We start from the raw sequence: 27,842 nt of genomic DNA, 5'->3' as shown, positions 1-27,842 counted from the left end.
TTTAAAAGAGGGCAGGGCACCTGCAGCTTGAACTGTTGTGATGAAGAGGAAAATTCACCAGCAGGTTTTCCATATATACAAACGACACCTGCTGAAATTCCCTTTTCAGTACAACTGTTAAAGATACAGGAGCCCTGTCCTCCTTTTCATACGGTCACCCTATTTAGGGGGGCACTGGCAGGGAAGAATTGGCAGGTACAGGAGGGGTTAAGTGCCCCCCCTCCATATTTATTTATTTATTTATTTATTTAGAATATTTTTATCCCGCACCTCAGCCAAAAAGGCTCTCGGAGCGGCTTACAATTGATCAGTAAAGAAGACAGTCCCTGCCCTCAGGCTTACATTCTAAAAAAGACATGACACACAAGGAAAAGGGGATGGGGAGGGAAGAGGGAGTATTGTTTCCTGATTCCCTTCCCCCTTTCAAACACCCCCTCTGCTTCTGGGTGCATGCTATCTTGGCAACTCACATTATGGAACAGACAAAAGGCTTCTGAGATAGCATTTAATTCCACCTGTTTATGGGCAAGTCACCCTGCTTAATGGGCTCAGTAAAAAAAAGAACAAAATAGTGCCTGGCCCATGGGTGTGGGAAACCTGGAAGGGGGGGTCAAGAAAAGAGGGGATCCTGAAATGATTGAGGACAGGTGTGTCTTCAGCCCCCCTACCCCCATGCCAAGTGCCTATCCCTGCCCCCAGCTAAACGGAGGTGCTTTGGTGCCGGGAGGCGCCTTGCACCCGCATTTGCTTTCCTTCCCGGTATCTGCTCGGGAAGGAAGGCAAGTGCGAATTTTCCTTCCCGGCGCCTCTGAAAAGTTTTTTTAAAAAAAGAAATGGTGGGTGGTGGTGCAAAGGAATGGGGTCGTTCATCCCTGGGGGGAGGGAGGAAAGAAACGGGGCTCTCCCCCCTTTTTTAAATTAAAATTAATTTAGGGTGGATTCCTGCATTGAGCAGGGGGTTGGACTCGATGTAGGCCCCTTCCAACTTTGCTATTCTATGATTCTATGAATATGCGGAGCACCGCATATTCAGATTGGAGGTTGCCCAGACCTCCGCTTGAAATGTTATATTAAAAAAAAAGGAAATGGGGGGAGGGAGGAAAGGAACGGGGCCATTTCTACCCGGGCGGGGGGGGAGGGAGAAGGAAAGTAACGAAGCTGCCCCCCCTTTTCTAATTTAAAGACCACAATATGCAGAGGTCCGCATATTCAGAATGGAGGTTGCCTGGTCCTCCAAAAATTTGTTAATGCAGAGCTCCATATGTTTAAATCATAACATTAAAAAAAGGGGGGGGGAGAAACGGCACTGTTGTTCTCCCCCCCCCCCCATTTTAATCTTTTTCTTTTACTGTTTTATAGCCGCAAAGCCTCCTTCACTGCCCAAAAAAGTCGGGGTAAATGCCTGACTTCTTTGGAGTGGATTTTCCAGGGTTTGCCCCTGGATGGCTTCGCATTTGCGGCTGCGTCATCTGTCCGAAAATGGAAAGATGCGCGTTTACGGCGGTGTAACCCGCTGTATGGGCAAGCCCCCTGCCGCCTGCCATCCAAGGGCTGAGGCCAGGCCCCAACCGGAGCTTCTCTGTGTAGTCCTCCGAGCTGTGCTGCTGCTCGGGAAGCCGTCATTTCCGCCTCGCCATCTCCGGATGTGTTTGCGGGAGAATCGTCTTCACCACCTTCAAGCTGGGAGCAAAAGGTTCCGAGTCTTCCAGAATCAAGGCTCCTTGCAAGCTGTGTCGGTCAGCGTCACTCAGCGCAGGGCTTTCGTAGTGGATCCTGATCCATGGGGATCCTAGAAGAGAGGAGGAAGGGATCAGTTTGCTGTGATCTACCTTCCCCCCTCTGAGAACTATGCGTGGGGAAATGGGTGGGGAAGTGAAGGGAAGGTGGTTCTTGAGGGATGGGGAGGCTGCGTTCCTCCCCTGATTTTAGAAGTCAAAGGTATTTATTTTAGGGTGACCATATTTTGGAAACCAAAAAAGGAGGACAACATGGTCGCCATGTTAGAATTATTAAAAAAAAATAACTTTAAAACTTCAAACTTTAAAAAAAAATCCTAAAACTCATTGGATGGATAGATCTGTTTCAAACTTGGAATAGCTTAAGTCCTTGTTAAGAGCAATCATGGTGCCAAGTTTCATCTCTTTATTTTTAAAAATGACAAATTAAAAAATAATAATTTTAAAACCTCAATTTTTTAAAAAAAACTAAAAAATCAATGGATGAACAGATCTGTTTCAAATTTGGTATGACTAAAGCCCTTCCTAAGAGCTACCATTGTGCCAAGTTTCATGTCTTTATCTTAAAAAATGACGGACATATAAGCATTTTTGTTAATTCCCATTAGAGCTGCTCTTTGGAAAAATCCTGATTTCCCCTCCCCCTCCCGGATTTGTCATCAAAACGCCGGACAAATCTTGGCAAATCCGGTCATATGGTCACCCTAATTTATTTATGTATTTATTTATTTATTTATTTATTACATCTTTATACCGCCCAACAGCCGAAGCTCTCTGGGCAGTTCACAAAAATTAAAACCATAGAATCATAGAATAGCAGAGTTGGAAGGGGCTTCTAAGGCCATCCAGTCCAACCTCCTGCTCAATGCAGGAATCCACCCTAAAGCATCCCTGACAGATGGTTGTCCAGCTGCCTCTTGAAGGCCTCTAATGTGGGAGAGCCCACAACCTCCCTAGGTAATAAATTATAAAACAACCAACAGTCTAAAAACAGAAATACAAAATACAATAAAAAAAGTACAACCAGGATAAAGCCACGCAGCAGAAATTGATATAAGATTAAAATACAGCGTTAGAACAGTAAAATTTAAATTTAAGTTAAAATTAAGTGTTTAAATACTGAGAGAATAAAAAGGTCTTCAGCTGGCGACGAAAGGAGTACAGTGTAGGCGCCAGGCGGACCTTTCTGGGGAGATCGTTCCACAGCCAGGATGCCACTGCAGGAGCCCTGCCCTCCTGACCAGATACAAAAGAGGGCACGGCTCCTGTATCTTTAACAGTTGTGATGAATAGGGAATTTGACCTGGTGCTGCATGAATACAAAGGACACCCTAGAATTTCCCTGTTCAATACAACCGTTAGAGATACAGGAGCCCTGTCCTCCTTTCCATAGGGTCACCCTACCGAAGGAAATGGTGAGCTTAACTTTGTTCCCTCTGCCATTTTGTGGGAGCTCAGAGGCAAGACAAACTCATTTAGCCTATTTAGGAATTGCAGTGATGGTGGCTGGTTGGCTTCTGCGGCTTTGAAATGGCTGCCAGCCAAGAATGCCGCCACGTCGCCCAACCACCACTACCACGCGACCTGCAAACTGAGCTCCCTTCAGGCTTATCCAACATAACTCTGAAGGGCCACTAAAATGATCCAGGGTCTGGAGCATCTCCCCTATGAGGGAAGGTTACAACGGCTGGGATTGTTCAGCTTGGAACAATAAAGGAACAATGGAACCAGTTCCTTAGGGAGGTGGTGGCCTCTCCCACACTAGAGGCCTTCAAGAGGCAGCTGGACAACCATCTGCCAGGGATGCTTTAGGGTGGATTCCTGCATTGAGCAGGGGGTTGGACTCGATGGCCTTGTAGGCCCCTTCCGACTCTGCTATTCTGTGATTCTATGAAATTCCCTTTTCAATACAACTGTTAAAGATACAGGAGCCCTGTCCTCCTCTCCAAATAGTCACCCTAGCCGGTTGCTGAAATTTGCACTCCTTGGCTTGGAACATGAACCTAAGCGCTACAGCGTCATAGTTCTTCTCTGGCTTGGATTTTATCTGAATGAGCGAAGAAACCGTCCCTCCCCACCCTGAGCTTACAAGCCCGATCCCTCCCATGCTCTTCCTTCCCTACTGCTCTGGCATCAGGCAGGTGGGAGTGAGTGAGTGAGTTTCCCTTCATCCCCGGCGTCCGGAGTGCTGCTATACAGTGACCCAGGTGCTGGAGGGAGAGAGAGACCTGCTTGCTTTCAAATGAGCAGGTGGGTTGGGAATAGGAAGTCATTTGCAGGCTCACAGGGGAGGGGGTCAGAGCCGGTTGCGCTCCCAATGATGCCATCAGGGCCCAATCAGATACACGCTGCAGGCCTGGGCTTCAGGAGACGAGAAACACTGGTGCAGCACTTCTGGCCCTGCTCAGTCACACCAAAAAGAAAAGGGAGTCGCCCTCACGTAGAGAAGGTAAGAAAGAGGACCTAAGAAATAGGGTTCAATTTCCTATATTGACATTATCAAGGAGTACCCAAAAATTGTTGTTCAATAGTGTGTATTTACACATTAATCAGTGCATGTAATAACTCTCAACCATAGTCCAATTGACAGACAACAGTAAAGGTCAAGATTACAGATATTCCGGAACATTTGAGAACTACAAGTTCAATCGCAGCTTTTAAAGCTCAGCTAAAAACTTTTCTTTTTCCTAAAGCTTTTAAAACTTGATTTTGTTCTGACTTTTATACTGTTTTACTCTACCCTGTGCCTGTTTGGTGCATTCTCTTCCCCTTCTTATTGTTTTATTATGATTTTATTAGAATGTAAGCCTATGCAGTAGGGTCTTGCTATTTTATTGTTTTACTCTGTACAGCACCAGGTACATTGATGGCGCTATATAAATAAATAAATAAATAAATAAATAAATAATAATATGAATATACAATCAAAATCTCAATAGGGATAAGAAATAAATGATAATGCAGGCCAAATATACATAGTAGTGACACAACAACATCCATCAAATAAAAACAGACATTCCGGATTGTGTATTCCGTTTCAATGCCCGTCTTCTTCAGTTGTAAATCACTGTTCGTCACTTCAAACAGTCCCCGGGGGATGCGGCCCTGTAACAATAATATACAGGCTAACCATCACATAAATCGCAACAACGTAGTGCATGCATGCCATTAAAACACAATGTGTAAATACACACTATTGAACAACATTTTTGAGGTACTCCTTGTTAATGTCAATATAGGAAATTGAACCCTATTTCTTAGGTCCTCTTTCTTACCTGCTCAGAAGGGCCATCAGGGCTGGGCTGGGCTGGGCTGGGCATTTTAGACTCAGCAGCAGTCGTGTTTTGGGCCCTGAAAAGTTTGCAAAACCCCTCCTGGCCTCCTGGTGGATCGCAGTTAACCTTCCCCCCACCCCCAAGGACTGCAGGGTGTTACCTTTCCTCACCCGTTGCCCCACGGAGACCAGCAGCTCAGCACCCACACGGTGGTTGATGGCTTGCCCCTTCTGGGTGCGGCCGGCTCCCAAACCATGTAGCGTCCGAGCAAGGGGCAGAGCAAGAATCTGCTGGACGGTCCCTGTGGAGAAAGGTCAGGAGCACAGTTGGCCAAATGTCACTGCTACCTCCAAGCCAACCTGGGCAGGTAGAGCAGGGCAGCAAGATGTCTTGAGGCAGAGAAGCGTGGGCCGGTGGATCTGTAGGGACGGGTGCGCAACCCCTCTTCCTTGGAAGCCTCTGCCACTGGTGGCAGAAGGCAGCACCCATGCCGCCACCGCCACCACCCCACTCTCTGAAGAGACGTGGGGCTGACTCCTCGTTTCTCAATAACGGTTGCTCCTTTTCCTGAATGGCCAGCGGACCTGAGAAGGTGTGGGCTCTGGGACCCAGGTTCTGCCGAGCCATTGTGGGCTAGTTTCAGAACTTGAATGCCGAGAGAATTGGGACCAAAGTAGACATGGTAATGGGGGCGGCAGCTGTGTGCAAGAGGAGAAGGGTTCAGCGGGGGACAAGGTGAGTTTCACCCTTTCCTTACACACCAAATCAATTCCCCAGAGAAAATCAACTTCCTGCCAAAGATGTTTCTCCTACCAAGGCCCCGTTAGGAAAAACCAACCAACCACATGTGTGACGAGGGGTCAACCCCCCTCTCCCTTGCCAGAGTCCTGATACAAACTATGCACACACACCCTCGCTCCACCCCCATGGCTGCTACCTGCAGGTGTTTAAAGGGAGCAGAGGTGCTATGAATTGGCTGAAGCAGCTACCTAGGGTGACCCTATCGAAAGGAGGACCGGCTCCTGTATCTTTAACAGCTGCATAGAAAAGGGAATTTCAGCAGGTGTCATTGGTATATATGGGGAACCTGGTGAAATTCCATCACAATAGTGAAAGCTGCAGGAGCCCTGTCCTGAGGGATACAAAAGAGGGCAGGGCTCCTGCAGCTTTCATTGTTGTGATGAAGAAGGAATTTCACCCGGTGCTGCATGCATGCAAAGGACACCTGCTGAAATTCCCTTTTCTATGCAAGTGTTACAGATACAGGAGCCCTGTCCTCCTTTCCATAGGGTCACCCTAGACTACGCCCTTCGCCTGCAATTGCTGTCTTTGGAGAGGGATGCGCCACCTGCTTAGAAGAGCGCTCTTTGCCTCAGCTGGCAGAAATATGACAAAGAGACCACCTGTAGATCTCCGTCGTTCCCCGTGAGCCGCAGGAAACAACCCCGGTAGTGCTGCCCCGGATCTTCTCATTCTTCGGAGAAGCAGGGAGCGCCACGCACTCCCTCCCCACGGCCACCCGCTCCTTACCACCACGCTGAGCCACCAGCTCCTCCTGGGCCTGGGCCCGCCTCAGCACCTGCAAGCGCTGCTCCTCCGTCCCCGCGCACAGTGCGCGGGCCACGTCGGCCTCCACCCCTTGCGCCTGCAGCATGGCCTGGAAGGTGCGCAGGGCGGTGCCGTTGTCCAGGGCTCTGGCGATGTGGGCCGTGCCCTCGGGCAGCGATCCGGCTCTCCCGCACTGCCACAGCAAGGTTCCTCCTGCAGAGATGGAGGGAGAAGCCGTGAGGCCAAACGAGGCTGGGAGCCCTCGGCCTCTGTTTCCTGGGTGCACCGATACCAGGGCTGCCAGAGAGGCCTTTGCAGGGGAGCATCCTGGCCCTTCCGGACAAGGTGTTTATTACACTGTGGCCTGGCCTCCATCATGCACTTTTTAAAGGGTTCCACAGGATGTTTTCCCATCACTTCCTACTGTGGAAAACACATTAGGGAAAAAAGACAGAATAGCTGCATGAGGCTAGGGTGACCCTATGCGAAGGAGGACCGGGCTCCTGTATCTTTAACAGTTGCATAGAAAAGAGAAATTCAGCAGGTGTCATTTGTATGCATGCAGCACCTGGGGAAATTCCCTCTTCATCACAATAGTTAGAGCTGCAGGAGCCCTGCCTAGCATAAGAAAGGAAAGGAACCTCTCGTGCAAAGCACTTGAGTCATTACTGACTCCTAGAGGGACACCTGCTTTTGCCGATGTTTTCTTGGCAGGCTTTGTAGCGGGGTGGTTTGCCATTGCCTTCCCCAGTCGTGGCTACCTTTCCCCCAGCTAGCTGGGTACTCATTTTACCGACCTCGGAAGGATGGAAGGCTAAGTCGACCTGAGCCAGCTGCCTGAGAACCAGCTTCCGCTGGGATCGAACTCAGGCCGTGGGGAGAGTTTCGGCTGCAGTAACTGCCGCTTACTTGCTGCCACGCAGAAGAAGATGAACAAATCCAGGGGGCCCTTGCAAGCCAGCCCCTGCTGGGGTGTGCCCCCCTCGGCTGTTGCCCAACCATGCCTATGCTTGATGCTGCCCATACACACACACACACACACTCGCACACACACACTCGCAGGTGTCACAATGGGAAGCAATTGTCCGAAGAGCAGGACAGAAGTCCCAAGCATCTGGAAAGAATGCCGCTCAGGCACCCGTCGGGGCAGACCTAGTGTGGTCACCAGTTCACGGAGATCCTCAGGGCCTCGTCCTTCCAGGCACTCCAAGGATTCGAGCACCTCCAAGGAGTGACCCACTCGACGTCCCAAGGGCCCGTCCATCCTGCTGAGCACTGCAGCTGTGTTGATCTTGAGCTGGGTCCCAACCGACACCTGAGAGAGAGAAGGAGGGAGGGAGGGAGAGAGAGAGAGAGAGAGAGAGAGAGAGAGAGAGAGAGAGAGAGAGAATTTCAGGGGAACCATCCATGCTTGGTGCAAGAAGAGGACACGGAATAATGGGCTCAAGTTAAAGCAAGCCAGATTCCAGCTGGACATCAGGTAAAACTTCCTGACTGTTAGAGCAGTACAACAATGGAATCAGTTACCTAGGGAGGTTGTGGGCTCTCCCACACTAGAGGCATTCAAGAGGCAGCTGGACAACCATCTGTCAGGGATGCTTTAGCAGGAATGCTTTAGCATTCCTGCATTGAGCAGGGGGTTGGACTCGATGGCCTTGTAGGCCCCTTCCAACTCTGCTATTCTATGATTCAACCCTCCCACTGGTAGCAAGGTTGAGGGAGTGGGGCATTTAGAGCTTTATCACACCAGCGTTATACTGTGCAATCACTGCGAATTGCATGCAAAGGACTCCGAAGTTTTCCAGTTTATAATCTGCTTTTATTGTGAAGTATTCCCAGGCATCCTGCCTTAATTGTGCCATAAAAGCAAAAGACTCGCCGTATTTTGATACTAGTTTTCGAGCGTATCATCCAAGCGGCCACTGGGGCGCAGGAGCAGGATTTGAAGAAAAATTAAACAAATGCTTACATCTGCATAAGCTTTAAAGATAAAGACATCAAAACTGGAACAGTAATAGAAATTAAGGAGAGCTTTAAGCACACCAAATTTGAATTGGATTGGGTCATCCGTTGATTTTTTATGATTTTTTTCACATTTTCTCCCTAAAACGCAATTTCTGATATGCAAAGGATCTTAGGAGTGCTGCTGCCCAGGGTGTGATTTAGCTAACAACAACAACAACAACAACAACAACAACAACAACAACAACAACAACAGGTTAGTGCTGTAGGGGATAATTCGAGGGAAACAGGAAGGTGGGATGAAGCTTTTTGTCAGGGGGCATGGAGATGGTAGACACCACATTTGTGGAAAGCTAGGTTAGGCCATGCTAACAAAGATCTCCCGGCCATTGCAGCAAGGTCCGCCAGCCCTAGGCGTCCTGTGGATCAATGGAAGCATCCGACCTGCCTCTTGCACGAAGCAGAACGCAGGGTTCCACCAAGGGAGAGCCTGACACAGCCACACTCTTTTTTGGATGTCGCGTGATCCAGAACTCCCCCTTCACCTGAGCGTTTGGCCCCACCACCCAGGCGCGCACAGAGCTGAGAGCGCTGCGGATCTGCCCTGGCTGACTCACCAGGCTTTGTGCCAACTGCTGGGCACTCTCCAGGGTGGGGTAGAGGGCAGCGCTGCCAAACTTCACGTCCAGCACCAGCGCAGAGATGTTCTCTGCAACCTTCTTACTCATGATGGAGCCTGCGGACCAAGAGAGAGGAAGCTGCTTTGGTGAGATGGAGCCTTGGTAGGAAATGCATGGATTGAAAAGGATGGATCCTGTTTGGTGGACCCCTGCCTTCATGGTCTCCCTTGGTCCACATACAGTACAGGAGAAGTTAGCTGTTATTGACCAGGTTCACATGATCACAACAGCCCACCATGGGCTTATTTAAGCCATGGTGGGTCATGGTGCATGTTGGTGGCCATTTTGAATATTCAAGCCACAGTGGGCAGCTATCCTAAGGACGCAGACAAGCTGGAGCATGTTCAGAGGAGGGCAACCAGGATGATCAGGGGTCTGGAAACAAAGCCCTATAAAGAGAGACTGAAAGAACTGGGCCTGTTTAGCCTGGAGAAGAGAAGATTGAGGGGAGACATGATAGCACTCTTCAAATACTTGAAAGGTTGTCACACAGAGGAGGGCCAGGATCTCTTCTCCATCCTCCCAGGATGGAGGACACGGAATAATGGGCTCAAGTTACAGGAAGCCAGATTCCAGCTAGACATCAGGAAAAACTTCCTGACTGTTAGAGCACTACGACAATGGAATCAGTTCCCTAGGGAGATTGTGGGCTCTCCCACACTAGAGGCCTTCAAGAGGCAGCTGGACAACCCTCTGTCATGGATGCTTTAGGGTGGATTTCTGCATTGAGCAGGGGGTTGGACTCAATGGCCTTGTAGGTCCCTTCCAACTCTACTATTCTATGATTCTATGACTTGGCAAAGCCCATCATGTCCGTCTAGAAAAACCGCTATGAGTGATAAAGAATAATAATAATAATAATAATAATAATAATAATAATAATAATAATAATAATAATAATAGATGAGGCAGGATGATTGCACCATACCAGCCTTGTCCGGAAGCATCTCAGAAAATACAGCAGGCAGATCAAATATGCTAGGCACATATAAACAGTATGGGCTGTTTCAGTAGAAGGGCTCCGAAGGGCTCAGCCTCAGCAATTCTATGACAGGACCTGCCCCCGTACCTGTGATGAGGGGCAGGCTGTCCACAGTAGCCGTGACATCTCTCAGGGCATAGAGGACCTTGTCGGCTGGGACCAGCTCTTGACTTTGCTCCACGATGCAGCAGCCAACCGCCTCTAGGATGTGCTTCATCTGCAGGGGAACAAGGCCTGCGCTATTTATTTATTTATTGCCTTTCTATACCGCCCAATAGCCGGAGCTCTCTGGGCAGGTCACAAAAATTAAAAACATTCAAAGTATAAAACAACAGTATGAAACCATAATATAAAATACAATATAAAAGCTCAACCAGATAAAAACAGCAGCAATGCAAAATTACAACTTTAAAACACCAAGTTAAAATTTATTTATAGACTGTTAAAATGCTGGGAGAATAAAAAGGTCTTCACCTGGCATCTAAAAGCATATAATGTAGGTGCCAAGCGAACCTCCTTAGGGAGCTCATTCCACAGCCGGGGTGCCACAGCAGAGAAGGCCCTGCTCCTGGTAGCCACCTGCCTCACTTCCTTTGGCAGGGGCTCGCAGAGAAGGACCCCCTCAGGATCACCTTAAGGTCCAGGCAGGTATGTATGGGAGGAGGCGTTGCTTCAGGTAACATGGCCCCAAGCCGTTTAGGGCTTTGAATGTCAATACCAGCACTTTGAATCCGGCCCGGACCTGGACTGGCAGCCAATGAAGTTGTAAAAGGACTGGCGTAATGTGATCTCGCCGGCCAGTCCCTGTTAGTAAACGGGCTGCCCTGTTTTGTACCAGCTGAAGCTTCTGGACCGTTTTCAAAGGCAGCCCCACGTATAACGCATTGCAGTAATCCAAGCGAGAGGTTATCAGAGCATGGATCACTGTAGCTAGGCTCTCTCCGTCCAAGATCCTCCGTCCTGCCCATGGAGCAAAGCATCCCCATGACCTGCCTTCATTGCCAAGGCAAAGCTTGAGTTCTGAGGAGAAATCTCTACGTCAGCCTTCCCCCAAATTGGTGTCCTCCAGACGTGTAGGATGAAAACTCCCAGCATCCCCCTGGCTGGGGCATGCTGGGAGTTTTCATCCAGTACATCAGGGGGTCACTAGATTGGAGAAGACGACGCCAAGTACAGAGGGAAAAGAGAGTCCATTTCCCATGAGCCTCTCTGCTAAGGCTGGGCCGGCACTTCCAGCTCCAGGAGCTTGGCGCCAACCCGGAGTCCAACCGTCCTGCAACCATCATGCCCTGCTCCCGTGTAATGCAATACAACCACGTTAAGGAACTGCAACAGGACAGCAGCCACAGAACTAGCTTGTGGAATGTCTTGCTTGGAGGGTTTCGGGAAGAAATCTTGAGAAGAGGCACCACCAGTCCTCAGTCACAGACCACACATTTCGGCAGGAGCTTACCCCAGTGCCACCAATGATGCCTGTCCCCCCGCAACAACCCGTAACTAATGCTCAGCTGGAATTGTGTGACCCACCAAGCAAAGCACAGCCAGCCTCGGAGCGGATCTGAGAAGTTTCCGTCGCAGAAGACGTGGAGCTGCCTTGCGTTGAGCCAGATCCTTGGTCCAGATCCTGGCAGTGGCTCGCCAAGGTCTGTGCCAGTCCTAATATCTGAGACCCTTTCAGCTGGAGACACGTGCGAATGGAAGTTATCGCTTTCATTGTTGCATTTCTAATTGTCCTCAGCATTTATTATTATTATTATTATTATTATTATTATTATTATTATTATTATTATTAGTTTTATTTTTGGTATTTTAACTTTTAGCCAACTTGGGCACCATTTTGGGTGGGAACGTGAGATATAAATCAAATACATGTGCCCCACCAAGGTGCCTCAGCCCCTCCTGCCTGGGATGGCAGACATCACCCTGGTCAGACACCATCCAGAGATCCCCAGTTCTGCTGGCTTGACTGCAAGGGACTTCCCTGCTCTTTCCCCAGGGGCCTGCTCCTTGCCTCACCCACCTCTGAGCACCACATCTGGAGGTACTGACCATTCTTCCCCCCCACTCCTTCCAGAGAGCAGTGCACTCCCAACAAAGTCTCCAGGCCCCTTGGAGCATCTCTGCATTAAGGGGCAATCACATTGCTTACCCGGAACTTTTGCGTGATTGTTATGTGCTGCATTACATGGGCGAAAAATTGAATATCCCCTCCCTCCACTTCTTTTGAGACAGTGCCATCTTGTGGCAGAAGATCCCACTTTCTCCCAGACATTACTAGATTAAAACTGGTTCTTTTCATTGAGGGCTTTCCAGGTGATACTACGGGAGATGTCCTGGTTGTTCGACGACGTCATGTAATGGACCGAATACTTCTGTGAGTGGCTAATCAGGAGTGTGCGATAAATTGCTCGTTTAGAGAAGCCCTTTATTGGGGTCCATCACGATGCGGGGTAGCTCACCTGCTCTGGGCTCTGGGAGACCACAAAGCCAGGCACAGACTCCAGCTTGTCCAGCGTGCCGCCGGTGTAGCCCAGGCCTCGGCCACTGATCATGGGCACCTGGTTCAAAGAAAGAGGAAAATCTTGCCACTAACTTGGTTGGGAAGCGGAGGAGAAGCGGTCCGCTTGGAAACTGACAGTTTAAGAAGAACAGAGTGTTATTCTTGAAGAAGGAAGCGCCCTCTGCTCATGCCGCCAGGGCCACGAAGGCCACAGTCTTCTGGCTGCTGCTCTTTTGCTTTGAACATTAATGACTCCATGTGAGAAGCCAAAGGAGAGAGAGTTAAACCCCACCCCTTAACACAAAATCTGAAGAGCAGGTTTAAGCCCCCGACCCCCTCCAACCCCACCACCACCCTTCTCTCTTTGTTTAAGCTGCTTATGCTTCTAGTGCCCACCCCTGTACCCTGGGAAACTGAACCTCCCTCCCAGGCATGGGGCTTATATCAAGTGCAAACTCATTTGTAGTTGTGGGAAGGAGGGGGAGGTTTCTTGGGTCATCTTTGTAGGCAGCCTATCAGCACCCAGCGTAGCCTTGGAGTTCAGCTTCCAACTTTCAGAATTGCTCACCCACCTTGGCCCCAGCTAAGCCCTGGAGATCATAGAATCATAGAATAGCAGAGTTGGAAGGGGCCTACAAGGCCATCAAGTCCAACCCCCTGCTCAATGCAGGAATCCACCCTAAAGCATCCCTGACAGGTGGTTGTCCAGCTGCCTCTTGAAGGCTTCTAGTGTGGGAGAGCCCACAACCTCCCTAGGGAACTGGTTCCATTGTCGTACTGCTCTAACAGTCAGGACGTTTTTCCTGATGTCCAGCTGGAATCTGGCTTCCTGTGACTTTAGGGCAACCATATGAAAAGGAGGACAGGGCTCCTCTATCTCTAACAGCTGTATTTAAAGGGGAATTTCAGCAGGTGTCATTTGTATATATGAAGAACCTGGTGAAATTTCCTCTTCATCACAACAGTGAAACCTGCAGGTGCCCTGCCGTCTTTAAAATCTGGTCAGTCTAGTATAGCTCCTGCAGCTATAACTGTTGTGATGAAGAGGGAATTTCACTAGCTTCTCCATATATACTAATGACACCTGCTGAAATTCCCTTTTCTGTGAAATTGTTAAAGATACAGGAGCCCTGTCCTCCTTTTCATATGGTCACCCTATGTGACTTGAGCCCGTTATTCCGTGTCCTGCACTCTGAGAGGATGGAGAAGAGATCCTGGCCCTCCTCTGGGTGACAACCTTTGAAGTATTTGAAGAGTGCTATCATGTCTCCCCTCAATCTTCTCTTCTCCAGGCTAAACATGCCCAGTTCTTTCAGTCTCTCCTCATAGGGCTTTGTTTGCAGACCCACCCACCCCGATCATCCTGGTTGCCCTCCTCTGAACACGCTCCAGCTTGTCTGCGTCCTTCTTGAATTGTGGAGCCCAGAACTGGATGCAATATTCAAGATGAGGCCTAACCAGGGCCGAATAGAGAGGAACCAGTACCTCCCGTGATTTGGAAACTATACTTCTATTCATGCAGCCCAAAATAGCATTTGCCTTTCTTGCAGCCATATCGCACTGTTGGCTCATATTCAGCTTGTGATCTACAACAATTCCAATGTCCTTCTCGTTTGTAGTATTGCTGAGCCAAGTATCCCCCATCTTGTAACTGTACATTTGGTTTCTATTTCCTAGATGTAGAACTTGGCATTTATCCCTATTAAATTTCATTCTGTTGTTTTCATCCCAGCACTCCAACCTATCAAGATTACTTTGAAGTTTGTTTCTGTCTTCCAGGGTATTCGCTATCCCACCCAATTTTGTGTCATCTGCAAATTTGATCAGCGTTCCCTGCACCTCCTCATCCAAATCATTAATAAAAATGTTGAAGAGCACTGGGCCCAGGACTGAGCCCTGCGGCACCCCACTCGTTGCCTCTCCCCAGTTTGAGAAGGTTCCATTGATAAGTACTCTTTGAGTCCGATTCTGTAGCCAACTGTGAATCCACCTAATAGTTGTTCCATCTAGCCCACTTTTAGCAAGTTTGTTGATCAGAATGTCATGTGGCACTTTGTCAAAAGCTTTGCTGAAGTCAAGAGATGGGGAGGCACATTTGAACTGACCACAGCGAGGGCTGCTTCCCTTCCCCACCCCCTCTGAAAATGTGGTGTTTGGCTTCACTCTTTGTTGTTCCAATCGGTTTGTTTGTTGCAAGACCTTAGATATGATCTGTCTAGCAGCTCTGGTTTCGCAAAGCGCACCTTGGTTTGCAGAGCAGCTGCACCATCTGTCAGGGATGCTTTAGGGTGGGTTCCTGCATTGAGCAGGGGGTTGGACTCGATGGTCTTGTAGGCCCCTTCCAACTCTGCTATTCTATGATTCTATGATTCCTCTTCAACCTGAATTCGAAGGTGAAGAAGGAGAGGGTTCTTGAGCAATGTCCCTTGCAATCCAGTGTGCCTCACGTGAAGCAGGAGAGCCAGTGTGGCTTGGGAACAGGGATCTGGCCGCCTGTAACCTTGGCCAGGACCTGGGGAGGCTGGTGGCTTTCTGGACCCACTCACCTTGCAGTCGCATGCCACGAGGGCCGGCACCAGAGGCAGGCTGACTTTGTCGCCCACCCCGCCAGTGGAGTGCTTGTCCACCAGAAGCCCCCGCCACTTCTCCGGCCACTCAAGGATCCTCCCGGATGTGGCCATCTCCCGGGTCAGCGCCAGAATCTCATTGGGCTCCATGCCTTGCAATCGGATGGCCATCAGCATGGCTCCTAGAAGACAGGGATTCGCTGAAGTGAGCTGCTTAACTCGGAAGCAAAGGGAACCCACAGCTCAGCTTGGGCCAGCAAGCAACCATGCAGCTCCCGCGGGCTGAATCCAGTGTGGTCAAGAAGCTGTAAAGGGTTTTGTAGTGTTTGAAAAACCTGCAAAACCTGTTTGGCCAGAGGCCAAAGTAGAACTCCCAAGTAAGTGGGTAAAGGATTGCAGCCTGAGAGTTCAGTATCTTCTTCAACAAAAGACTACTAATATTCCTTAATGCCTAGGACTCTCTCTCTAGCTTTGGAATGTAATAGCCATCAGAGTTAGGGTTTCTCTACATTAGGGGGGCGGGAACCTGCACCCTTACCAGGGTGTCTTCTTCTGAAGTCTTTCTGCATTTACAACAGGCTTCTTTAGACAGTGGCCACACGATTTTGAATTGAAAACTTCCCTTCTCGGTAATGCTATTATGTTCAATGAAACAGCTCCATCTACTGGCAGAATTATAATGCTACAATGACTTTACACACTGAAGACTTCCTGCAATAACTTTAAATACTGCATTATCTCCATTAAAAAAAAAAAAAGCAAGATTACTTGGGAAAAGCAAGAGAGAGATTTTGGAGGTTGGTGAAGTCTTGTAAACTATCAGCAAACATCCATGAGCGTGCAATAAATCATTCATGTAGAGAAGCTCTTAGAGAGCGTGACACTTCTCCTGTAAGAAAAAGAGCCAGAGGAACCGTCTGGAGGCGACCTGGATCTGGAGGGAGCCTGCCTCTTCAGCCTGCTGTCCAAGTGCGAATTATGGGTGGGCCGCAGTTTTTATGGTCCTTTATCTTTAACCCAGAATTGGACAGGACAGCCATTTCAAATAGAGGATGGTCCTGTATAAAAAAGGCACACGACCACCTTCCTTTCTAGTTCTAAGGAAATGAAAGCCTAGAGGGAAACGAGTAATGTTTACATACATTACAAATAACTTGAGGCTTCTTCCACCCCCCGTAAGGTTCGATTGCTTTGATTGGGCCTGAAGCACAACACTTCTCCCCCGCTTCCAGAGTTCTTCCTCCCACCCCCCATGCCCGACCCTCTGCCCTTTGCGATCCTCCTCACCGATCTGCCCGTCCTGCAAGGCCCTCCTGGTCACAGCCTGCACAAAGTAGCGGATCTCGTCCTGCTGCAAGTTCTCTCCATCCCGCTTCTTACGGATTATTTCCGGAATGCTGAGCCTGCCGCTTGGATTGGGGGCCGCAGAGCTGGTGGGGCCAGGCGCTGCCAAAGCAAGGCAAAGCCAACATGTCAGCTGTGAAAGGGACGGTGAGAAATAACCCCCCCTCCCAGGTGGAAGAAAGAAAGGATGTTTTCAGCAGAGACCCTTGCACCTCCTTAGAGTCATAGAATAGTAGAGTTGGAAGGCGCCTACAAGGCCATCTAGTCCAACCCCCTGCTCAATGCAAGAATCCACCCTAAGGCATCCCTGACAGATGGTTGTCCAGCTGCCTCTTGAAGGCCTCTTGTGTGGGAGAGCCCACCACCTCCCTAGGTCATTGGTTCCATTGTCGTACTGCTCTAACAGTCAGGAAGTTTTTCCTGATGTCCAGCCGGAACCTGGCTTCCTGTAACTTGAGCCCATTATTCCTTGCCTGTGGTCTTCCTTCCTCCAGCTCCTCCACCATCTTAAGGTGAAGTGCAAAACCCTCCTCTGCTTGTCCCTCGCTGCCTTCCAGACGCCTTGTGAAGCAGCGCCTGTCTTGCTTCCTTTAACTCCCTCCTCAAAAGCCCACCTTTCCCAGAAAGCCTTTTGGCCCAACCACCCCGGTTCACTGGCCCTATTGCAGCCTTCCCCAACCCGGTGTTCTCGAGGAGTGTTGGATTACTCCTTCCGTCATCCTCGGCCAGCGTGGCCAACGGTCAGGAATGCTGGGAGTTGCAGACCAAAACATCTGGAGGGTACCAGACTGGGTAATCTGATTACTAACACGGACTGGCCTTTTCCAGCTTCATTGGCTGCCAGTCCAGGTCTGGGCCCGATTCAAAGTGCTGGTATCGACATTTAAAGCCCTAAACGGCTTGGGGCCAGGCTACCTGAAGGAACGCCTCCTCCCGTATGTACCTGCCTGGACCCTAAGGTCATCCTCAGGGGTCCATCTCCGTGAGCCGCTGCCAAAGGAAGTGAGGCAGGTGGCTACCAGGAGGAGGGCCTTCTCTGCTGTGGCACCCCGGCGGTGGAATGAGCTCCCTAAGGAGGTTCTCTTGGCACCTACACTATATGCTTTTAGACGCCAGGTGAAGACCTTTTTATTCTCCCAGCATTTTAACAGTCTATAAATAAATTTTAACTCAGTGTTTTAAATTCGTAAATTTTGCATTGCTGCTGTTTTTATCTGGGTGAGCTTTTATATTGTATTTTATATTATGGTTTTATACTGTTGTTTTATACTTTGAATGGTTTTAATTTTTGTGAACCGCCCAGAGAGCTCCGGCTATTGGGCGGTATAGAAATGTAATAAATAAATAATAAATAAATAAATAATCCAGGTGCACATTGTACCTGAGCCTTTAACTAACCCTAGTTGGGTGTAACTGGAAGGATGGCAACCTGTTGCACCCCCACCTCCCCACTCTGCTTTCCTCCATTAATGCCCTTGTGTTAGATTGTAAGCTCCTTGAGGCAGGGACCTGTCCTCTTATACTCTGTGTCAAGCCTACAGTTGGCTCTATATTCATTCATTTCATCTCTACCACCCCATAGCCAAAGTTCTCCGGTGGTTCACAAAAATGAAAAACCATTAAAATGCACTGCATAAAGTACAAGAAAGCATTTGCGTAAAAACATATTCACAGATAATATATACCTAAAAATGTTTTTTTAAACCATCAGCCCAAGGCAGCTCATTAAAACTGCACTCTTCAAATACTTAAAAGGTTGTCACACAGAGGAGGGCCAGGATCTCTTCTCGATCCTCCCAGAGTGCAGGACACGGAATAACAGGCTCAAGTTAAAGGAAGCCAGATTCCAGCTGGACATCAGGAAAAACTTCCTGACTGTTAGAGCAGTACGACAATGGAACCAGTTACCTAGGGAGGTTGTGGGCTCTCCCACACTAGAGGCCTTCAAGAGGCAGCTGGACAACCCTCTGTCAGGGATGCTTTAGGGTGGATTCCTGCATTGAGCAGGGGGTTGGACTCCATGGCCTTGTAGGCCCCTTCCAACTCTGCTAGTCTATGATTCTATGATTCTATGAAAACTCATTATAAGCTGCTGAATGCTTGGGAGAAGAAGAGGGCAGTTTTTATATAAAAGTCAACTCATGATGATTATACGGATAAAGAGAGATAAGTACAAGCAATAAAAGTGGAAGAGTCCATCGATAGAGGCAGCTACAGGGGTGCTCTGGCTTCTGCACAGGCTCTACTTTTGCCACCTTTTCTTCTGTCAGGCTCTCATGCCTCTAACAGATGCGCAGCAGACAGATATTCAACTGGTGGAGTCTTCCCCATTGCTCCATCTTCATGAGAAGAAGAGCTGGCCCCGCTGAATTTCTAGCTTCTGTGTACCTGTTCACAAGGCACAGGAGCCCTAATGGAAATAAAAAGGTGGCAACCATCACTGAGCCTGTACCTGGAAGAGGAAGAGATGCTTGGCGGGACGGCTCCGAGCCCACATTTGCTCCTGGGCCATCCCGAGTGAGCAGGCAGAACAAATGGGCTGTGCTGACAGCGGCTAATTCCTAACACAAAAGCTGCTGTTCTCTGCCCTTCTGGCAACCCTACCACCCTCCCGGACAGGAAGCGGGTTGCGTGTGTGCAAAGCTCGGCTACAAAGTGCCTAGAGCTCACATGGGATCAGCCCTGGCTCAAGCCAAGAACAAGGAGTGCTTCAGAGCATGTGCAAAGTGCATATTTCCCTTCTCGAGGTGGGCAAGGCTAGTATACCATACGCAACAGTGTCGGAAGGTGGATCTCAGCAGGGGCAGAATGAGAAGCTGCACTTGCTAAAATTCCCTCCTCCACCCAACTGTTCAAGGTACAGGAGCCCCACCCTCGTTAGGAGGGGAAATGTACTCTGCACGTGCTCAGAGATCCTTTAACACGCTGTCATTATTATTATTATTATTATTATTAATATTATTAATATTATTATTTATTTATATAGCACCATCAATGTACATGGTGCTGTACAGAGTAAAACAGTAAATAGCAAGACTCTGCCGCATAGGCTTACAATCTAATAAAATCATAGTAAAACGATAAGGAGGGGAAGAGAATGCAAACAGGCACAGGGTAGGGCTGAGGCTGAGCATTTGAAACAGGCTCCATGACACTTCTCAAGCGAGTCCTGACTTGGATGAAGCTCCGCCCAGGAGAGCAAGAAGCTTCCACAATGGTGCCACACCCATGACCACTGCATGAGGGCTTTTTCTTTGCTCACTGTGGTAACAGAATAGTAATAGATCTCTGCACGCACGCACACAACTGAGCTGACCCTGAAGCCACGTGGAGAAATCACCTGAGTCACTGATGCCTTCTGAGAATGACATCACCTGAAAAAAAAAGATGGCGACATGGTCAATGGCTACATCATCATCATCATCATCTCTCTCTCTCTCTCTCTCTCTCTCTCTCTCTCTCTCTCTCTCTCTCTCTCTCATCCACCGGCTCCCTGATGACCTTTCTATGCACCATTAACTTGCAAGTCAACCAATCTCTGCACCAGGAATAAGCCAGACCCGAGCCCTGCAATTCTGCAATGCAGAGTTGCCTGAACCACAGAGTGTATACTGTGGGAACTACCCAGCACCCCAATATCATCCAGCTGCAACGTCCTTTTTTTAAAAGTAAGCGCCTTGAGCTCACTGCTGCAGAGAAACACTTGGGAACCAGGATAGTCCAGTAGATAGAAATATGAACATGGATTCCGATGATCTAGTTTTAGATCTCATTTAACCAGAGAGTCTTGGGTGGCTGCTACCACAGAGGCCTTCGGGGTCGCTTTTCGACAGTTACCTGGAAGTGAATTAAAACTGTGGTCTCACATAGGGTGATATTTTCCAGGAGTGCCCTCCCTGATGACCAAGATCCTTCCATAAAGTTTACTCACAAGTAGGCCCAATTCAGCAAAGGTCCCTTGCCGTGTTAATTAAAAGCTTTCTGCTTGCAGGTTCTGCCCATTTAATTTCTTCCAGTTCAGAGCGGCAGGTGGGGTGTGGAGGGAGGTGGGGCAGGTCAGGCGGGCTAGTGATTACTCAGCTTTTGTTCCTGATAGGGAAAGCCTTTAATTATTGGTTTCACTGCATTTTTTTTCTTTTTTTAGTGAAACAAGTATCTCCTATCCCCCATTGACTCTTAAGAAAATAAGAAGATCCCTGCTGGATCAGACCAAAAGGCTTATAGTTCAGCATCTGGTTTCTGATCTGGTTTCAGTCCAGGAAACCGGCTAGCAAGGTGTGACAATAGCAGGCTGCTGAACCTGAATTTTGAGGTTCAACACGGTCATCCTGACTAACAGCTGCTGACAGATCCCTGTTCGTCCATGATCTTTGTCTAATCCTTTTTAACAACTCCCAGCATTCTCTAGCCAACCATGCTAGCTGGGAAATGCTGGCTGTTGGGCTACTGTCTGTCTAAACACACATCGGATTGCACCCTAATTCTAGCATTAGCTATTTATTTATTTATTTATTTATTTATTTATTTATTCCGTTTCTATACTGCCCAATAGCCGGAGCTCTCTGGGCGGTTCACAAAGTGTCTTTTGTGGACACTTGTGTATTTCATCAGTTTTTAAACTGCCACAAGCCCCTTGGCTGGTGTTGCTGCAACAGAAGAACAGGGCTACGCCTCTGGCAATACATTTCCAGTGTTGCAAAAATGTGTGTGTGTGTGTGTGTGTGTGTGTGTGTGAGAGAGAGAGAGAGAGAGAGAGAGAGAGAGAGAGAGAGAGAGGGTGGGGGGAATTTCTTCACATTTCCAAGTGAGTAGGAGACATTCCAAATGAAGTGTTTCAGGGGACAGCACTCATATATTTAATAGGGTGACCCTATGAAAAGGAGGACAGGGCTCCTGTATCTTTAACAGTTGCATAGAAAAGGGAATTTCAGCAGGTGTCATTTGTATATATGGAGAACCTAGTGAAATTCCCTCTTCATCACCACAGTTAAAGCTGCAGGAGCCCTGCCTTCTTTTAAATCTGGTCACTCTAGTATAGCTCCTGCAGCTTTAACTGTTGTGATGAAAACAGAATTTTACCAGGTTCTCCATATATACAAATGACACCTGCTGAAATTCCCTTTTCTATGCAATTGTTTAAGATACAGGAGCCCTGTCCTCCTTTTCATAGGGTCACCCTACTTTAACAGTTGCGTAGAAAAGGGAATTTCAGCAGATCTCATTTGTATATATGGAGAACCTGGTGAAACTCCCTCTTCATCACAACAGTTAAAGTGCAGGAGCTATACTAGAGTGACCGGATTTCAAAGAGGGCAGGGCACCTGCAGCTTTTTTTTATTATTATTATTTTCTACAATACTTAAACATACACATTACATTCACATAAAAACAACAACCACAACAACATACTGCATAATGTTCAATTTTGAATACAAAATATCTTATCTTAATAACATAATCAAATAAAACCTACAAGTGCACCCCCCCACCCGGGATCTCATTCCTGATTCCAAAATCTCATACTTTCTTCTGCTGGTGGTTTCCCACTTCCCTTAGAAAACACAAACACTAGGAACTGTTTCCAAATTCCTTCAAAATCATTTGATTTAGCTATACCTCTTCTCCATTTAATATTACTTGTTAATTTATCATTAATAGCTATATCCCATACTTCTTTATACCATTCTTCAATAGAATATCCCCCTTGAATCTTCCAGTTCCTAGCTACAATTAATCTTGCTGCAATCAACAAATTCGTTATCAGTTTCTTAATTTCCTTTTTACATTTAAAATCTTCTTCAAATAGTGATAGCAATGCAACTTTTGGTGTTCTTTCTATCTTCATTTCCACAATTTCTTCAATCTCCAAAAACACCATCTTCCACAATTTCTGAACATAGTTACATTCCCACCACATATGCAAATACGTTCCTTTAACTCCACAACCTCTCCAACAATTTTCTGATTGCTGATTGTTTATCTTATTCAATCTAACCGGAGTTAGGTACCACCTCCATACAATTTTATAATAATTCTCTTTTATTCTTACTGACATATTTCTCAACGCTCTTTGTTTCCATAATCCCTCCCAACCCTGTTGTCCTATTTGTACCTTCAAATCTGTCTCCCAAACCATTTTACCCGATTTATCCACCGTCCCTTCCTCCACCAATATTCTATATATTTCACTCATCAACCCTTTTAAGACTGTTCTTTTCTCCCTTTCCTTATCTTTCTTAACTATTAATTCTTCAAACTTTGTTAATTCTCTACACTCTCCATTATCTCTAACCCACTTTTTAGTCCATTGTTCTAATTGCCTATAATTTAACCACCTGCAGCTTTAACTGTGCTGATGAAGAGGGAATTTCACCAGGTTCCCCATATATACAAATGACACCTGCTGAAATTCTCTCTTCAATACAACTGTTAAAGATACAGGAGCCCTGTCTGATGACGCTCTCGCTGTCCCTCCAGCAGGGACACTGTAAAGTCCTCCTTGGAAGCCCTCCCATAATGCTGCAGGAGCAGCATTGAGTTTGGACGTCTTTTATATTCAAATTCGGAGAGGAAGAGGAAGGGGGAGAACTCAGTGCTGCCAGTGATGGGGCTGAAATGGAGCTGCAGGCAGATCAGCATGGGCCAAGGAGGAGGAGAAATCCAAAAGGGGGAATGATGGCATGGACCCAGGATGAGGCAGCCAGACAGGGACCCCGGCCATTTCAAGGTGGCATCAGCCAACCGCCCTTCCCACCCAAAGGGGTCTCCTCCGAGGCTGCTCAGCATGCCTGGGTCCACCGTCCACACTTGGAGCACTTGCCTGTCAGTGCTGAGATCTTTCCTGTGGTACGAAAGCCAGGAGCTGAATTCCTGGAGCTCCCTCTGGAGATGTCCAGAACGTCTTCTCAGCTGAAGAGGAGGAGAGAAGAGGAGGGTTTAAGAGAGGTTCTGGAGGAAGAAGAGGAGGAGGAAGAGGAGGAGGACCTCAACGAAGACTACGCCCATGAACATTTTTTGACAGACAATATTACTGTACATAAAAAAAAAGGAAAGGACGTCAGTGGCCCACATGGGAAAGTAAAGTTTACAAAGAAACAGGGGTTACGTAATTTCCTTGCTCGACCTATCTGCACCCACCACCCAGCTCTTTGGGGGCCTTGTTGAGCTCCTCTACTGGGATGTCTCCAGGTCTTCTCTACTGCAAGTCCTACTGCAAGAGAACAGAAAAGGCACTTGGACACTGCAAGGCGTTTGCGATATCAGTCATGTTCTTTGGTAGAAAAAAAATGCTGCGGCTAACCATTGGTGGGGCCAAGGAGACCTGAATGCAACACAATCCAACGGATTACTGTTCAGATTCATCACCCATTTGAACGTTTTGGTTTAGCTAAGCGTGCCAGGGCTCGACTTCTGGGCACAAAGCCTGAAACCACAAAGCCCAGCCTGGGCTCGCTCTCCTTAAATGCCCTTCCCTCCGTAGCCCAGGGTGGGCAAACTTCAGGCTTGTGAATCTGTTTTGCTTTTTAGTAGATGCACTAACTGGAGCCCAGTGTAAAAGGCAATGGATTAAAGGTTTCTGGGACCACGGATGTGTGTTTGAGCACCAGGGGGATGTCTTGACGTCTTCTTTGTGGCTCCAAATCTCTGCAGCACTGGTTAGGTGACTTGACTTTTCCAGACAGAATGAGGGCAGCCCAGCTCTTCCACTGGTCTGTCCTTACTCGGAGCCACTCCGGGGGCATTAGATGACCACTGGAATGCCCCGCGCTACCTCCAACATGGGGAGAAAGGTTTCCTTTTTGAAGAGGAGCCTTTTGTATTTTACAGGCCAGATCTACACCAACAGGATACGATGTGGATGATAGGGGGTTCGTCTCCCCTGTCAGGAGGATGTCCCTTGTGGAGGTTGGAATCGGCGACCCGAGTGGTCCGGCGTCCCAGGAGGAAATCACTCTGCGGCTAGCCTGATGAGGGACCCCGGACGGGTCCGGCGGCCGACCTTCCTCGGTCGGACTTTGTCCTCCTGGCTGGCTCGCCAATTGATGTGGATGATGGGGGTTCGTGTCCAACCGGACAATCAAACAGGAGAGACGAAACTTAATCCAATTAAGTTGGTGTTTATTGTATCAATACAAGGTTAGGCAAAACGCACACAAGCAGTGAGTACACGGAACCGAATAACGCCCTACAAGATGTAGCCGATGTATATATACTATGTACATAAGGTGCGCGCGCAAATAGCCAATGCCTATTGGCCCTTTGCCAGCTAAGCATAGTGTTCGTATGCCTTGAGCAAGCGTTGACCATATAAGGCTTGAGGCAAAATACTTGGGGCGGATTAGTTTACAGCAACAAGGAAAGAAAAGCCCTTTATTATCACTTACATCAGATATTGTGCCATGAAAGCGATATGAAAGCAGTATAGCGATATTGAAGTGCACTGACAACTGTTGGGGCCTCTTGACACAGACCACAGACCGCTTTCAGACTACTTTCATAGTGCAATATCCTGCTTGGTGTAGATTAGGCCATGGCCAGTTTTGCTGAAGACACCAAATTATTTAGAATGGTTAAAACAAAAGGGGGGAATTGCGGAAAAGTTCCGAAAGGATCTCTTCAAAGTGGGAGAATGGGCATCTAAATGGCAAATGGCATCTAAACCGCCCAGAGAGCTTTGGCTATTGGGCGGTATAAAAATGTAATAAATAAATAAATAAATAAATAAATGTGATGCATTGTAATTATAATATAGGAGCAAAAAATACCACCTTCATATTTAAACTGATATGGTCTGAGTTGGTGACGTCTGTTCAAAGAAAAATATCTTGGGGTTTTGGTGGTTAGTCCAGTGTAAACACTGGGCCATGCAGCTGTGAAAGAGGCAGGTTTCATGTTGGGGGTCATGAGAAATAGAATGGAATGATATAAAATGAATGAAAAACAGCAAATCATTTCACATGGGATAGAGGCAGAAAGTCAAGTCATGTGGAGGGTGGGGGTACTTTTCCCAAACAATGAAGGGCTTTAAAATTGGAGGGGTGTTTTGGCTTGATTTTCAATATTGGATTATGGAGACAGCAGGGTTCATGCTGGTCCTGTGATCTTTGCCCTTCTGCCCTAGGTGTTGGCAGAGGACCAAAGCCGGCTCAGCTCAAACTTCATCTAGCGATAACGGGAGGTGGGACAACTTGGACAATAAGGTGTCTGTCACTGAAATTTTGCACATATCAAAGTTTGAAATGAATTTGCAGGTAGCCCCGGAGATGAAAGAGAAATTTCAATGAACTATATAATAAGATGACGAAATTTCTTTGAAGGATTTTGAGCGTCATCACACAGGGGGAAATCGCATTTCCTTACCGTTGCTTCCCCGCCCCCACTTTTGCCCTTCATTATAGAATCATAGAATCATAGAATATTAGAGTTGGAAGGGGCCTACAAGGCCATTGAGTCCAACCCCTGCTCAATGCAGGAATCCACCCTAAAGCATCCCTGACAGATGCTTGTCCAGCTGCCTCTTGAATGCCTCTAGTGTGGGAGAGCTCACAACCTCCCTAGGTCACTGGTTCCATTGCCTGGAGGGGAAAGAGGAAGCAGCAATGACCACGTGGCCCATTCACGGGGCGTTTTTTATCACGCCGCTTTTCCTGCACACAGCAAGTGTGCAAGTGTACATTGATGGTGCTATATAAATAAATAAATAATAATACTAATACTAATAATAATAATAAGGGATCGCGGCACATTCCATTAAAAAAAAAGTCAGATTAAAAGGGGTCTATTTTGCGATGGAAAAATGAGTGAAAGGAGCAGGAAGCGGATGTCATTGACTAAAGGACACACGAACATCTGTAAGTTGGATAGTAGCGAGTGTTCAATAAATCACTCATCTGATGAAGCCCTGAGCTCACCCGGTTGGCTAAAATGGAACTAGAATCATAGAATCATAGAATCGCAGAGTTGGAAGTGGCCTACAAGGCCATCGAGTCCAACCCCCTGCTCAATGCAGGAATCCACCCTAAAGCATCCCCGACAGAGGGTTGTCCAGCTGCCTCTTGAAGGCCTCTAGTGTGGGAGAGCCCACAACCTCCCTAGGTAACTGATTCCATTGTCATACTACTCTAACAGTCAGGAAGTTTTTCCTGATGTCCAGCCAGAATCTGGCTTCCTTTAACTTGAGCCCGTTATTCCGTGTCCTGCACTCTGGGAGGATCGAGAAGAGATCCTGGCCCTCCTCTGTGTGACAACCTTTTAAGTATTTGAAGAGTGCTCTCATGTCTCCCCTCAATCTTCTCTTCTCCAGGCTAAACCTGCCCAGTTCTTTCAGTCTCTCCTCATAGGGCTTTGTTTCCAGACCCAACGTGCAAAGCCAACGTGCATAACTGGCAGTATTGGTGGTGGTGCGGAACAGGGGCTGTTTCAGGAGCACATGCGTTTGATTTGTACAGGCTACTCTTGAGTTCCCAAAAATCCCCCGGAGCCTCATCTCTCTCCCCAGCTCATCGCTGTCCCAACACCCTGGCTCTTACCACAGTCGTCTGATCACAATATTCAAGATCCTTTTCCCCCTGCAAGCCAAAAACCCTCTACTCCGGCTCCAGCTGGTAGTACTGAAGCACGAGCGATCCAGAAGCCAGCGACGATGAGGATTGGCCCTCTGCCGCTTCCCCGGCTGAATCCCAGCCGTCCGTCCGTGTCCTCTGCTCACCTTTCCTTTCCCGCTGCTGTTGTACTTTGCAGTGGACTCTGCAAAGCTCTTTACATGGGCAGCAGTTCAAAGTCTCCTGCACCACCCAGCCGAGGCAAACGAGGGGCTTCCACGGTGCTCTTGGCAAACCATCTCCGTTCAGCTCCACAGGGGCTGGCTTGCTGCTGGTGCCTCCCTGTGTCGCAAGTGGCTGCTTGGGAAAGACGAAGCGCCCTGGTTACCCAAATGACATTTTGGAATGGGAGGAGTGAGGCCCTAGGGCTCCGTCCAAGTCGGGCACGCTGGCGCTGGGTGCATGTGGCCTCCTGGTGCGGCTTGGTGCCAACTTGCAAGGACACCACCACCACCCTGCTCCCTGTGACCCTTTCAGGTTTGAGCAAGCGACGAATTCTCCCCGAGATTCCTCTCTCTCATCACAAGGCCCCAAACAGAGAGACATCCCAAGCGTGGGGATAGAGACCATGTTGCAGAGGGCAGCGCCTCTTTCCCCCTCTCTTTTAAAAATCTAGAGTCGCCCAAATTTATTTATTTATTTATTTA

General features: G+C 48.1%; 1 protein-coding gene across 1 annotated transcript; it reads right to left on the bottom strand.

Moving 5' to 3' along the window:
* On the bottom strand, positions 1 to 27,307 carry TYMP (thymidine phosphorylase). The gene is made up of 12 exons (XM_063134624.1): positions 27,124 to 27,307; positions 23,415 to 23,503; positions 19,935 to 19,968; positions 16,538 to 16,696; positions 15,230 to 15,432; positions 12,643 to 12,741; positions 10,271 to 10,400; positions 9,139 to 9,257; positions 7,712 to 7,874; positions 6,542 to 6,772; positions 5,172 to 5,312; positions 1 to 1,789 (listed from the first exon to the last, which is right to left on the bottom strand). Exons 3-12 carry the CDS (start codon positions 19,963 to 19,965, stop codon positions 1,620 to 1,622), a joined length of 1,446 nt encoding a protein of 481 aa, XP_062990694.1. The 5' UTR covers positions 19,966 to 19,968; positions 23,415 to 23,503; positions 27,124 to 27,307; the 3' UTR covers positions 1 to 1,619.
* Between the last annotated feature and the right edge of the window lie 535 nt (positions 27,308 to 27,842).

Source organism: Elgaria multicarinata, chromosome 9 (assembly GCF_023053635.1).
Source record: "Elgaria multicarinata webbii isolate HBS135686 ecotype San Diego chromosome 9, rElgMul1.1.pri, whole genome shotgun sequence".
Classification (NCBI taxonomy): domain Eukaryota; kingdom Metazoa; phylum Chordata; class Lepidosauria; order Squamata; family Anguidae; genus Elgaria; species Elgaria multicarinata.
The sequence above is the reverse complement of the archived record's forward strand: the minus strand, read 5'-3'. Positions and strand labels throughout refer to the sequence as shown.